Source organism: Chroicocephalus ridibundus, chromosome 2 (genome assembly GCF_963924245.1).
Source record: "Chroicocephalus ridibundus chromosome 2, bChrRid1.1, whole genome shotgun sequence".
Lineage (NCBI taxonomy): Eukaryota > Metazoa > Chordata > Aves > Charadriiformes > Laridae > Chroicocephalus > Chroicocephalus ridibundus.
The window spans coordinates 15,115,768-15,130,576 of record NC_086285.1 but is presented as its reverse complement, the minus strand read 5'-3'; the positions used below and the strand labels follow the sequence as shown (position 1 = coordinate 15,130,576).

Sequence of the window (14,809 nt, the reverse complement as noted above, 5' to 3'; positions counted from 1 at the left end):
GAGCATCAGTTGGGGGGCCAGGCCAGCTCTGTCCTCAGGAGCAGAGGCTCATTCTTCACCCACCCCCAGCAGCTTTTTGCTAGGTGTCCGGGAAGTCCCTTGTTTGATCAGGTGTGTGTATGTGATCCCGTAGGCTTTGTAGGTAGAAGCCACCACCCTCTTGGATGAGGTTTTGGTTGTACGAGCTCTCATTGATGCTAGCCTGTGTTGGTGGCTTTGGGCAGATTAAACCAGATTGCGGTGTCCTGAGTTTATCAGTTCGTGTAGTTCCAACAGGATTACTGTTACTCATCTCCAGAGCTTATCGGTCCAGAGGAAACTGGTTATGCGTTATCTTCTGGGCAGATACTTTTCCGCTGCTCAGCTCGCTGTTCCTGTGGTGGCCGTTCCTCTGTCCATCCTATAGGTGCCTGCAGAACCTCTTCACACAGGCTCGCCACAGGGGCCCGGCGTGACATGATGCCGTGGTTGTTTGTGTGGTAGCTAGTGGCTATTACTGGAAACATACACTTGCCTTCCTCATTTGTACTTTTGTATTTATTTACATTATTATTTTAATAATTTATTTAAGCAATCATTTGAATTCATTCCAACATGTGAATATATTAGCAACAGTTACAGATAAGAAAATAACAATTTTGTTTCTGGTAATATGAACAGAAGGCAAAGGCCAACTGAAATATGAATTTGTCACATCCAGTCTTGAGCTTGGCATAAATGTATGTGTTTAAACCTACAGCTTTTATATAAGCATTGTCTTAAGAGCAGATTACTGTTGTAAAATTGCTGGAATGGGTTTATGAGGATAGTTTTGTTTTTGATTTCTACTTAATAGCAAAATAGATTAAGTGTTGATTTTAATGTGTTTCCACAGGTATATCTTGAAAGACTTTTAACTTATGCAGAGATAGATATATGTCCAGCAAACTGGAAGCGAATTGTGCTGGGTGCAATTCTACTGGCATCCAAAGTTTGGGACGACCAGGCAGTGTGGAACGTGGATTACTGCCAGATCCTGAAAGATATCACGGTCGAAGACATGTGAGTTCAGTATGTTTATCTTTGTCAATGAATGCCAAGATCTGTGTCTGTGAGGGGGACGGGAAGTTCTCTCATAAATTATATAAAGTTTGTATATCTGCATTGTATCTAAACGTGGTGGATGCTGATAGATGGCATGAGGTCTACTTGATAGTTGCTTACATAGAAGGCATAAATTATTTTTGTTTTCTGTTTGAAGTGTATTTTACCACTGGATGTTCATGCACAGTGATGAAAACAGACCTGCAGAGTATTTAAATGTATGACTTCACGAAAAAAAACCAAAAACCACATCCAATGAGCCTGCATGTATTCACTTCAGCAACATTTACTGTCGTGCTAGTTCTCCATACAGACTGTGACCAACGCGTAAGGCAAGAAAAAAAATTGTTGTCATCCTAATGCCCCCTAGATGATCACCCACTTATTTATTGCCATTACTCAAAATTAGTGCTTTTGGGTTTTGTTTTTCTCCTCCCCCCTGTGTCCTGCTGAGTTCATTTCCAAGGTGTTAAAAATCTAGTGTTTCAACTCGCAAACAGAAATTGGCATTTTTCTATCTGATGGCGTTCATAAGAAGCGCACATTGTAACAGCATAGAGCGTTGTGGTATCCGGCTGGATACTTCCCAGTCATATCAAAAGTATGTTCCAACAGCAACAAAAAGAACTGCAATAACAATAAATAAAATTAAGACCGTAATGTTTACAAACACTGACATGGATGCTCATGTCACTACATAGTCTGGTGCTTGTTTTGGTTGGTTGGTTAGCAGGTATTACGTATATTGGCTGAAGTGCCCGGCGTTTGTATCCTCTATACGTTCAGGGCCGAGTCACATCCCACGCACACTTTCCGAGGTGTCCTTACCTGAGCTGGCCTGGGTGTGAGGGCGGCACTGGAAGGGCTGCACACACACACATACACCAATATACTGGTGCACCCCTTTTCTTATAAGAACTAATAACAATAAAATGATTAAAAATATGTTTTAGCACAGTATCTGTGTGTTTCAGAGCTCTTTTAGGCAGAGCTAAGTATCTGTGGTGAGTAGTGTATAGGCTTGTCTCTGCTTTAACTCACTCACGTCAGGATCGCAGCCACTGAGAGAGTTTTGTTGTGGATTAGCACTCTGGGAGGAGGGAAGAGGGAAGGAGGGAAGTAGCTGAGAAGAGGTGTTTATGCAGACAGAATGTTTTTTGAGTCTCAGTTTGCAATCTCAAAGCAGTGAAAGGCCAGGCATTTTTGCCAAAGCAGCCCTAATTTAGGTTAATAGTTGGCCGTTTGTCAGATTTATAACTGGCCTAAAAATGATCTGTAAGGGAAAGGTTGAATGTTAGGAGTCAGCTGATTGCTTTAAATTAAGCATGCTTATACACTGCTAGATAAGACTTATAAATTGGGAGTAGCTGTCATTGCTCAAGTATTAGAAAAGTCATCTCTAAATCTTGTGTTAACAAGCAATTTGTAATGAGGTGATTTTTTTTTTTTTTTTTCCCTGAGTCCAAGTGGAAAAACACAGCGCTTGCATTGCTGTGGTATGCTGGAGGTACTTTCATTAGTTTGGGGGAAAACTCTCATTTCAAAATAGAGGCGGGAAATACCACATAATGCCATTTCAGTTTCTCTTTTAAAATATGTAAGCCACTTTAAGGATGGTAGATGATACTTCTTTTCCAACATAACTCGGACAGAATGAGATTTCCAAAATAAAAGGGGGGATAAGGGGAACAAGAGGCTAAAAACAGGCCCTTCACATTTCTGTGTGCAGTATTATTTCATGCAGATAATGGTTCCTTGACTGTATTTCGAGTGTTTTCTGAATGATTTTGCTAAGCTACTTTTCCCTTGATCCTTTTCTCATGCTTTCGGGTATTCAGTGGCAGTAAGGGCCTCCCTCCGTTCACTTCTCCAAGGCAAAACTGGGAGCTTTTAAAGCGTTTCTGAAGCTGGGGCACGAGCTGCAGTAGAGAACCGAACAGCTTGAAGCAGACTGACAGGTTTGACTGTGCCGTGTGACAGTATTAATTAGTAAGGGTTATAAATATGAGTTTTGAAATTGCTGATTCTCAGAGCTTTTTTTGAAGGCAGGTGATGAGGCATACTGTGATGGTGTGAAAGGAAACAAAAAAAAAGAGGTTATTGTTTTTGACAAACACATGTGACGGTGCTACTGTTAGAAGTTGCACTTGAGGCACATAACACCATTACTCACGTGTCAGACCTGTGCTAACGTCGGCCCTCTTTCCACACTGCACATTCCCTAGGCCAAACTGTGATGAGTCCTTGTCCTTAATTCTTCAAGATTTTAGGGTTCTCACAATCTGCAAAACCAGAAGCCTTTGTGAAGCCTGTGCTCTCTGTATGGTACTTGGTTTATCTGGCTCATGGGCTTTGTGTTTGGGGCTCCTTGTGAGCCCTCCAGCAAAGATTTTGCTGCTTGTTGACCTGATGCTTATATTCCTGCTGCCAGTTTTTCCAAATTATTGTTTTCCTCTTATCCCTAGTGTGGTGGATTGGATATTTTTTCTTTCTTATTTTTCAGGTAGTTGGGACAGTACAATACTATGATTTTGAAGTGTCTAGGTCTACGCAAGATGTGGGCTTTCATTGTTTATATCAATAAGGCAGAAAAACTCTAGGTCAAAATCTTCAACTGCTGTGAATCATTCGGCATAAGTGTGCCTTGCAAAGCATCACGCAGCCCTTTAAGTGTTTTGTAAGTCACCAGCAGTACACTGACCTGTGCCTTAAAGCTGACAGAGGACTTGGGAGGACTGAAGGTCAGAATGTATCTGTAGGCACGTGTGTGGCCTTTCCTTGAGTTCCTGTGTGAATTTGAAGAGTGGCCACAGGAAAGCACATGCGAAAGCTGCCTAATGTAGATGTATGGGGGAAGAAGGGTATGGTGATTAGTTAAATTATGTTAGTTCAAATAAGAAACACCTGTATATTTTTTTTTTATTGTTCTTTCTCAGCTGTAGTTAGTCTAACCTTCAAATCTGGGAGCTAGGGGATAGTAAGAATCTGAGGCTATGTATTTTTCTTAAGGATTTGGGGATGCTCTTCAAAAGAGGTACAGCCTATGTCTTTCTCCATTAAAACAGGCGTTGTATTATCCATTAACACAGACCTTTAGGCTTAGCTTGCAGAAAGTAAAATCATGGCAATATAAAAGGACATTTAAAGATAAACTTCTGTATTTATTGATAGACATCTTAAAATGTATTTTTTTTTAATTTGCATTTTTTAAAAGCTAGAATCTTCAACAGTGTGAATGCATGCCAAAGCGTCCATATCCAGCTTTTAGAGAGTCTTTTAATGTTAATTAATATTTGTCAGTATGTAGACATAGAAATTTGGTAGAGACAGAGCGAAGGTAAGGAAGGACAATGATTATGATGTAAGTGATGTAAGAGTAAAGACTGAGAAGAAAAATCACCGAGTGTTGAAAAACTACTGTACCAATACCTTTTCATCTTCAGATCCATCCTTTTCTATTGCCAACTCCCTGTACATCCCTTGCACGCTTACACTGCAGTCAAAATGTAACTTAAATGCAATATCATAGTTAGTCAATACCTGCTGGTAACACAGCTGTGCAGCCCCATACTTCTCAGCAAACATGTGTAGCTTTTACCATCGGTTTATTTTTTTTATTTCTCATGTCTTGAAATCACTGTTCTGAATGTATCATATGGCCCTGAATAAGTATTATGCAGGATGTCTAGTTACCGTGCAACTTACGAACATTTCCAGTCCTTAATTTTGTTGATTTGCTTATTTCTTAACATACTTTTTAATGGTGTAATAATGTATTGCTATACCAAAGTTTTCATGGGGCGTGAGCTCTAATAGGACTTCCGTTCCTATTAGGTATTTTGACAAACACAAAACAAATGGTCACCACTATGAATTTTGACTACAAGTCCTAGGGAAAAATTGCTTCATTGTGTTCAGAAAGACAGTACGCTGAAAAATTCAGGTTTTCCATCACTTAGTTTTAAAAGATGGATTATGAAAGGCTGAAGAGAGTAAATAAGTTCTCCAGTAATTTAGGTGTTAGAGGAATTTGCAGCATTTATGAGAGGTGCCTGACAAATTTAGGGCATGTCTGCACGTTGTGTTTGCATAGCTGTGTGTGCAGACCCACCTAGTGGAGGTACAGCAGAAACTACAGCAACATTTTTTTCCTGCTGGCTTTTCTTTCCCAGATTGCGTTAGCTAAACTGATAAAGGTGCCCTTCTGCTAGCAGAAGTTTGTGTGTGGGTTTGATCGGCATCGCAGTAGCGGCTGCAAGGTGCAGCACCTTTCGTATTCCTCATTGGCGTACATATGCCAACAGAACTTGGTAGACTAGGTCAAACCTTAGACTAGGATAATTGCATCTGTCAAGAATCAGAAATGAACTTGGTATATACCATTTGCAATTTAAAGTAAATTACATTCAGAGTGCACAGTCTGAAATATGTTTTCACATTTATCTTCTTTCTGCAGGAATGAGCTGGAACGCCAGTTTCTTGAGCTGTTGCAGTTCAATATTAATGTTCCCTCCAGTGTTTATGCCAAGTATTATTTTGATTTGCGTTCCCTGGCAGAAGCGAATAACCTGAGTTTTCCTTTGGAGCCCCTCAGCAGGGACAGGGCATATAAACTTGAGGTAAGACACTTTCTTTTTAGATTGCGCACAGCTGAATATATAGGGGGATTTGGAATTTTTGCATTGCTTCTCCCTTCTCCTATCTCTTCCCGAATATTTGCATCAGATGTTAGAATATTGTGTGCCCCAATTTCCATAACTGTTTTGTTTGTGCTTTGGGAATTCACGGATGTGGAGGCAGCTTTTTGGCCCAGTTTGCGTCATACCTTGTCTTACTTTCCATTTCTTTTTCAGTTCCAGTTGTCTAAATTGGCTTTGTGAAAGTACCCACAAGTTTTATGATGACTCTGCTCACAGTCTGGTTGTGAGACCTGAATATATCATGTGCAGTTTAAAGCACTGTTGGATGGTCTGGACCTGCAAAATGCAGGATGCTATGAATACCCCAGACACAGGAGGGATTGAAAATCATCTGACAATTGTGGGCACTCTGCAAGGCTGGAATCTTCTTTTTCCTGAGCTTTCTGATAAGAAGTTTTTTTTCAAATAAGGGCATTATTGCCTGAGTGTGTACACATTTTATTACTAATTTTGAAATTTGTCGTTAGATGCTAACTGCTTTTCACGTTGCACGTGTGTAATTATACAGCAGCTTTGCACTGGAGGTTGTTTGCCTGTGGGTTAGGGTGAGCTTCGCGTGTTCTGAAGCTCCTTGTGCTCCTGTGAAAGAGGCAGGCAGTACTCTACACGCTTTTGTGGGGGGAAATGGTGCGTGGGAAGGTTAATTGACTTGTTTGTGACTGTAGTGGGAACAGGAGGTGGTGGAGAAAGAATCAAAGCAGATTTCACTAAAGTTGTATTTCTCATTCTTTCTAAATTTTGCAGATAGCTCCAATAAGAATGTAACTTAATTCTGTGTATGGAGTGGGATGTAGATTTGCATCAGATTTTGTTTCTATTGAAGAGAATTTAAAAAAAATGAAAATTCATTGGGATTGTAATCTTAAATGAAAAGAAGTAGTTGACTAACTTATGAGATGGTGGGTCTTGATAAAAAGTGCCATTACATGTATTAAAATTGAGTTAATTACTTTTTGAAGAGAATTTAGTACACGGCGTTTCCCAACACTGTCGGTCTATATTGCGCACACAACGTATAACAGCAGGTTACAAATGAAGGTAACAACGATAGCTCCTAAAACCTTAGAAGAAAAGAAAATAAGAAATGGCTGTAAATACCCAGAGAATACTGATGGTTCTTCTGTACTAACTAAAGAGAATGCATATTTTAAAGGAAATAATGGAATATTTTTTAAAATAAAGCCATATTATTAAATATTTTCCCACGTTGGGAATGCTTTGTGCAGCTAGCAGAAGTTGGCTGTAAAGTAATCCTGCTAGCCAAGGAGGATGTCTTCAGGGAAGAGGATGAGTATCTGCTGTGAAACCAACTTGGTCTACCAGCTCCTTGCCCCTGTTTTGTGTCCAGAAGGAAGGGAACATGATGGGAACTGCCTTGTTCCCTGGCAATACTCGGTTGTCATTAGCGTGCCCTTGAAACTAGTTGACAGCATAAATTATAGCCTGGTTCCTTGAGCACAGTTAAGCATTTAGCTTGCCAAGAGTTATCAAAATGCATTTGCAGCACTTTTCTAGGTCTCTCATGTGCTGTTGAGCCCAGAGTTCTCTGTTTTTAAAACAGTTGCCTGGATTGTCAAGTGGAGTAGATGCAGTACCACACGGGCTGTGATATTTCTGATACGGAGAGACAAGCTGCAGTCTGTGATGTAAGACAACAGGCTCCTAGTGAATGTGCGTATGCAGTGGAAGGATTTGCCTTGTCCCGTAAACTGAAAGGACCTTGCTCAGTCCTAAGATTTCAAACAACTTATTTACTGACATTTGAGATCACAAAAGGTCTTGCGCAGAGAAGTAGTTATAACGTGTTTTTACTACTTTCGCATGTTCAAGGTATTTTATGTATCTAAAGCAGGAGCATTAGATCTGGCATGGCAGAATCTTCATTGCTATTTCTGCAAATGTCATGAGGTTGATATACTCGTGATGAAAAAAAAAACAACAACGCAAGGAGGCCAAGGACAAGGCTAATAAATACTGTTCCTTATCAAATGGAAATGCTGGATGAGATCCATCAGCTTAGAGGTGTTATAAGATGTTATAGTACTTGTTAAAAATGACATTGCTTTCTGGAGCATCTGCAGTGGATGTTTTTCCTATTTAATATTCCCACAATTGACACTTAAGAAGCAGCTTTGTCTTTTAAATGACTAAACGAAAGTCATTTTTTCTTACTTTTCAGCATTCTGTGGCCTAAAAGAATGGCCACATTATTTAAGACTTGTTACACCAGTCTACCTAGTAGCCAGAAACCATTTTCATGACCCCTCTTTTATTTTTTTTTCTTATTGTCTGGAATCATGCAAGTTAAAAATGGCAAGTAACCTTTCATTAGATCATCCAGTCTGTCCACCTGCCAATGCTGTTTGTTCCAACCAGCATATGTTGTAGTGTGTTTTCTGCTTCCTTTTAATTACGTCAAATGTCAAGGCTTCCTTTGCTTCTCCTGAGAACTATTTTCTAATATGGGAGATTTTTCTGCCAGGAAGGTTGTTGGATATCCAACCTTAATCCAGTATTTTGTAATTTCCTACTCTTGCACCTGGTTATTCTCCCGTGTACTGAGATAAATATGAGTCAGATTCTGCTCTTTGGGGTAAGTCCACAAAACATGCCTACCCTATTTCTGCTTGTGGTCTTCGCACTGTGCTCGTTTCAAGGCTAGGTTTTGTAAGAGCATTTGTTAGGGCACTCCCAGTTTAACGGGCTGTACATTGTCTGAGCTTTTTATTGTTAGGATAGTGCTTGAGGACGTAGTTCAAACCCTTTGAACTAAGTGCTGTTTTTTCTTGAGCCTAAAGAGGTACAGTCCCACAGATCAAACAGACAAAAAAGAGGAGGAAAATAATGTAAGTTACAAGTAGAGAAGTGTCTTTATATCCCTCCAGCTTCCCACTGTTGCAGTGATTGATTGCAATCCTGCGTGTTTTGTGTGTTCAGAATCCTCTTAGCCAAGAAATGAAGGGAGAACAGAAGTCCCCTGCTCTTTTGTCAGGAGTAACCCGATTCCTCTTCTTTCTTTTCATTCCCCATAAAATAAGGAGAATCCCCATCATCACAACTTCTAGTTGTTATAGTGATCTTTTTTCTTCTTTTTTCTTTTTTCTTCTTTTTTCTTTTTTCTTTTTTCTTTTTTCTTTTTTCTTTTTTCTTTTTTCTTTTTTCTTTTTTCTTTTTTCTTTTTTCTTTTTTCTTTTTTTTTCTTTTTTCTTTTTTCTTTTTTCTTTTTTCTTTTTTCTTTTTTCTTTTTTCTTTTTTCTTTTTTCTTTTTTTTACATTTTCCTTATGTATAACCCTTCCTGCCTTAGTGCTGGCTGTCCTTGCAGAGTGCTCTCTGGTTTGTCCGGTTTTTGGGGGTGTTGCGGCACTCACAGTTGTGTGCCTTTGTGCATTCCCAGCAGTGAAGCCATGGCCTGTACTGCTACTACTGCCTTTCTCCCCCCTCTTTTCTCCTTACTTTGCCCCTTCACCAGTGACAGTCTCATCTAGAGCCACTTAACTCAGCAGAGGAACTGACTTCTAGTCCTGTATGCATATATATATGTAACGGAAGAATATATATGTATACATTTTTCTAGCTGATTACAGGTGTTACAATCAAATCCAACAACATTTCACATGATTGGATAGTGTTGCTGGTTTTAAGAATGTTTTGATTTCATATGAGAAATAGGCCCTTGCAACTGTCAAAAATTGGTTTCTTTTTCTAGCAATAGAAGCAACAGAAATATCAAGATGACAGAAAGGTGTTTATAAGCTATTTGGGTTTATTTTAGCTGAAGGACAATAATAAATATTTACAATTTTATGCTTTTCTCTTGTTTCCCCATATGTTATGCTAAAGTTGATTAACTAACTTGCCAAATAGGCTCCAAATATCAATTTTGTAAATTATTTGCAAATGAAGAGGCATCGTTAGATACAGGATTGCTTTAGGCAGCAGTCAGTGTGGTTCCTATCCATGATTAATCACCAGAGACTAGAGATGCCAAATATAAAAAGTGCCGCTTCCAAGCAAAATTTCATTTTATCTGACCATGTGCCAGAACAGAAGTTTTCCTGTGAAACAGGCAATTTTGAAGTGATTACCTTCTCTGGCTGTTTGATGCTTACAGTAATAGCCTGATTTGGCAGCTGAAAGAAGCCGAGCTCCACCTCAGTACATCTGTTTTCCAAGCCATGCCTTGGCACATTATTTCATGATTAAACACTTTTCATCTGTTGTATTTTAAATCCAATTGAATTGCATAAACTTTCTTAGTCCATGAGTTCCTGGTTAAATTAAATAAAATGTTATTAAGCAGTTTTAAGCGAGTTACGTTGTGGTCTACAAAGCGGTGGGAATATTTGTGTTATTTTATTCTGTTGTTCTCTTCGTGTGCATCAAGAAAGAAAACTGTGTTCAGGAATGGTCTTAACAAAAGGAAATTCAGTTTCCAACTCAAAAGTAGCAGCTGGTTTCTTGTTGGTGGAGGTGGGGTTTGTGTTGTTTCGTTTTTGGTTTTGTTTTTTTAATTTAACCATGTTTTGTGGCTGACTTGACGGAAGGGTTAGGTGAACTTACTCTCAGATGCATGAGTCGTGCACTTCTGTCATACCTGCCTCTGGTCTTTGCAGGACAATTAAAATTAAAGGGCACTTCGCTGCTACAGCTTACTGTGCTATAGAAGTAGAGGTTAAGAGAGAAAACAATGACTGGTGGAGTTAGGCTGTTTATTTGTATTGCCTTTTTATAATCAAACATTCGTGCTGGTTTTGTTTGTATAATACTTTTTATTAAACATCTTATCTTAAGACACCACTTAAAAGCATTCCTGAGTAAATAAAAATACTGATTTAGTTCATCTTTTAATTTGACCTTGAGTACTCCCTGCAGTGAGCTTTCTCTGCAGTTCTGCGTGTCTGATCTGAGTTAACATCCCTACTGATGCCAGCCGTAGCCCGTCCCGCCCGCAGAAACTCTAATAGACACACTGTTTTAGGGCACAGTGTATTTGTGCCTATGAGGTCCATAATAAATATTTGTTTTAAACTTGGCTAAAAACAGTAGGAGAAACATAAAACATTAACTGCAGTGCAGTATAATAGAAGTCAACATTTGAATAATGTTTGTGTCGCTCTTCAAAAGGTTTTGAACGTTTCTATTTATTTTTAATGCAAATTAAATTATTTTGACTATGAGTTATGTTTCCCACGGGCACCGTATAAGATAGCCTGATCACATAGATATCACCATCTCCTTCCAAAAGGCAAGTAAACATCAACTCTGTAAACAAAGCAGGGCGAGTATTGTGCCAGACCATTCATCAGTGGAGAAAAATATAATTAGTACAAGACTTTTTAGGAAATAAAAAAAAATGAAAAGCCATCCTCTTTATAAATTTTACAAACATACTTACAATTTCTAGAATTGTTTTATTAAGTTTTTCACACTTTTTCACCAGTGAAATGCTATATGTGAGTTACCATATAGCAGTGGGTAAGTGTTGCCAGCTACCTCGACGAGCTTTGTGATGGTTAACCTGTAAAGAAAAGGCTTGGAAAAGGCTTGGATTTGGGGAGAAGCTCTTCACATGTTTGGCTTAATGAAGTGACTTTTTGTAATTCTACCTATATGTAGAAATCTGCGTTTAGTCTTATTTTACCTGTGTGGTCAGTGCAATTGAAGTTTTTTTCATTCTTTTCTTGTAGGCCATCTCCCGCTTGTGTGAAGATAAATATAAGGACTTCAGGAAAGCTGCAAAGAAACGGTCAGTCAGTGCTGACAATCTGACTGTGGTTAGATGGTCCCCTGCTATTATCTCCTAACAGAGGAGACTGGAATAATGCTACGGACGTACTGTTTCATCCATCCATTTTTTTCGGGGTGGGCTGGGGGCGGGGGGATAAAGAAAAAAGACTTTTGATTTTTTTTTATTTTTAAATCTGTCGAGCTGCCTTTACAGTGCCTCCCCATTGCGTAGCACACGAGTGAGATACCTAGTGGAAGGAGAAATGGAGAAATTGGTGTTCGGGAGAGAACATGGGCGACAATTTTTTTTCTCACTTTCGCTAACAGCTTTACCCCTTTTATGAGGAAACAGCAAATCAGGTGCTTGGAAGAAGAAACAAAACAAAAATGAAGTAGAGGCAGAAAAATATTTAAGAACTGTGCCGTTTTCTGATGTGCTGTACTCATGAAGAGAAATGTCAGCATGAAAACAAACCATGTAGTCAGATGACTGTGCACTAGAGGAATGAAGTTGGGAGAGTTCCATCCTAAAGGTTTCTCTTAATATCTTTTTTTATTTTTTATTGGGTTTTTTGCGTTCCTTATTGCTGCTTCCCAGGATGAATTCTTCCCCTTGCACAGCAGCAAATACGAAATCTGTATTTACAGTAGCACAAGCCCCTGAATAAATAGCGTTGGGTTTTTTCACTGCACTTTTCTCTGTAAGCTGTCTTATTAGCATTATTCTTCGTAATTATTATGCATATGTTATATTTCTTGTATGCCTTTTATTGTATTTTAGAAGAGAGAACTTGACCATAGTGCTGAACCAAAAGTGTGTACAGGGATCAGAAGATCTTCGTAATTTCATGATGTGTTTTATTTATAGTATACTTGGGTGCGTGTGCCTTCCTGAGTTCTTGGAATCATTTATTTTTCCTTAATATAAAGATAAGGTTATTAAAGTATTCAGATGATGATGATAAGATTTGGGCCAAACCTCTGAAATTTGCAACAGATCTTGTGATCCTTCTTGCAGATTTTCATAGCATTAGGAAGTTTAGCAGAATTCATTTTGAGGGAGATTTATTTTTTTTTTTGTATGGCCTGACTAGTTCATTCCTTCACCTCCAGGTCCATTGTTGCAAGCAATATTCTCAATTTTTATATGTTTACTTTAAATCAAAGTGAGTCTGTTTGTATAAAATAAAAAATAATTAAAAAAAAAAGTTCCAGTGAGAAGGCCTGTAGAAGAGCAGAATGGAAATCTTAACAAGGCATTTGTCACAAGTAGATTCAATTTTGAAGGTAAAATACAAACCCTTGTGTTTTCCAGCGTAGGTGCTTATAGAAATTAAAAGTAACCAAACTGTGAACATAATTTTGGGCTCCAGTTATTAAGCTCTTCTGTTGCTGTTACAGAGTTCCCTCTTACTGTAGCTGTTGCCCCCTCGGAACTGTAAGAACCTCTTATAGAAAATAACTTGTCAGTATAAGCGTATTTGCTTTGTAACGCCCCAGGGTGATTCCCCCCCCCGCCCTTTTTTTTGCACAGTTTAGAAAGATACAGCTGAAAACTCTCAGTTCCCTGAAACCCTTTCTTTGCGACTATCACTGAAATGAATGGCAACAGACGTCCCTGATTTATGCACTACTGTGGTAAACCATAAAGATTCCGTATTTGTTTTATTAAGCCCTATGGGCTTGTAGCAAAGCGAGGGGCCCAGGGATGCGCGCTTGGCTTCCAGCGCGATGCTAACCGGATGCCTCGGGGCGGAGAGGCACCGGCAGGATTGAAGTAGTAATACCAAACCGCTTTCTGTTAACTTTCTAATGTGATCGGTGTAGTTTGAGACATGAAGGTTTTGTCCATAAATTCTCCTGATCTCCTTTGGGCCTTTAAAATAATCTAATTCTCATCACTTCTTGTTGTGCCAATGCATCAGAACTGTGAGTATCCAAGTCCATTTTTCCCTTGAACATGGAATGTAAGGAAAGTGTTTATAACAATACAAATGCAAATTACAGCATTTGAAACCTCTTTACAGATAGTATCAAACGGAACATTTTCAGAGCATTTGAAATTCATCCTTTATAAGCATAAATTTAGGCTTTAAAATATGTAAAATATTTTGATTTATCAACACTTTGCTAAACTATTTTCCATTTAACTTGATATCAGGAATATTGGGTTTATCCATTTCTGCGTGATAGAGATATGAACTTTGGATTATGTAAAGATCTCAATGCATCTACTATAATTTTTGTGAAGTTTATTAAACTACTTTAAAGATTGTATAGTCTATTTATTGTATGTATGTACATACAGTCTGATACTTTAAAAAGTGGATTCCGTAAAACCTGGCTCAGTCTTGTTTAGACTATTGAATATCGTTTTAGCCTTGTGCACTGGACTCTACCTCTGTATAGGAGAATTTTCCATATTCTTAATTAGTACTGATTCTGTGATTAACTTGGTTATGTTTCTTGCACTAAGAATTAAAAAAAAATCTGCTGTAAGCGTGGATTTTTTCTTTAGTTTAAATCTTGCCATATGAATCCTCTACACTTAGATGGACGTTTCTTTCCCTCATTGTTATAGAATAATTCTTTGCTTTTTCTTCTGGTTTGTTCCAGGGTTGCCAAAAAATACAGTATCTGTCAGTAAATCTTAATGAGTGTCTTTTGTTTGCAAGGTATTCTATACCATGTAATTAAAAATGAAATATTATTTAGGATTATGTTGTGTTTAGTATAGTTTTTTAAGCATTACTGTATGGAAAATGCCATTGCAAGGTTAGAGAATCGCCTGGGGTGTGAGAAGGGACGAGAACCAAATAGTGTTTTAATTAACAGCACAAATACATTGTGTTTTTCATTTCAGAACCTGAAAGTAAATTTGCTGTAAATGTTTTCTGGATTAAGGGTTTCGTTATTGCTTTGGTCACCGGCTCAGAAACAACAAGGTGTAGGAAATGTAATAAACCTGTCCCTTCAAGCATCATTGTCTTAATGAATTATTTTTATATGTTGAGCCAGTGAGCCATTTGTTTGGTCATTTATGCATTGGTAATTGGATAAATATTTGAAAAAGGCATCTTGTAGGGGTTTTTATTCATGCATCCCTCTGCAGCCCAGAGATGTTTCCCTAATTCCTCTTTCCATCTGCAGACTTGTTTATATTTCTTTTTTTGTTTATTTTTTTTGTCAGCGATAACGTATCATTCTGACAGACACTCTTCTTTGGGGCTGAGAACACTGGAGTCGCGTGATGAAGTGCAAAAAGAAGAAAAAAGTCTGATCACCTTTTCCACCTTCC

At 38.4% G+C, this 14,809-nt stretch overlaps 1 protein-coding gene across 4 annotated transcripts in view; it reads left to right on the top strand.

The window, feature by feature from the left end:
- The window catches only part of CCNY (cyclin Y), a 129,768-nt gene extending 115,277 nt beyond the window's left edge, over nucleotides 1-14,491 (top strand). For all 4 annotated transcript variants that reach the window (XM_063324458.1, XM_063324459.1, XM_063324461.1 and 1 more), the window contains 3 exons: nucleotides 875-1,041; nucleotides 5,540-5,702; nucleotides 11,472-14,491. In XM_063324458.1, coding sequence (XP_063180528.1) covers nucleotides 875-1,041; nucleotides 5,540-5,702; nucleotides 11,472-11,588 — 447 coding nt within the window. In that variant the 3' untranslated portion in view covers nucleotides 11,589-14,491. The remainder of the gene's footprint in view (nucleotides 1-874; nucleotides 1,042-5,539; nucleotides 5,703-11,471) is intronic.
- The last annotated feature ends 318 nt before the right edge of the window (nucleotides 14,492-14,809 follow it).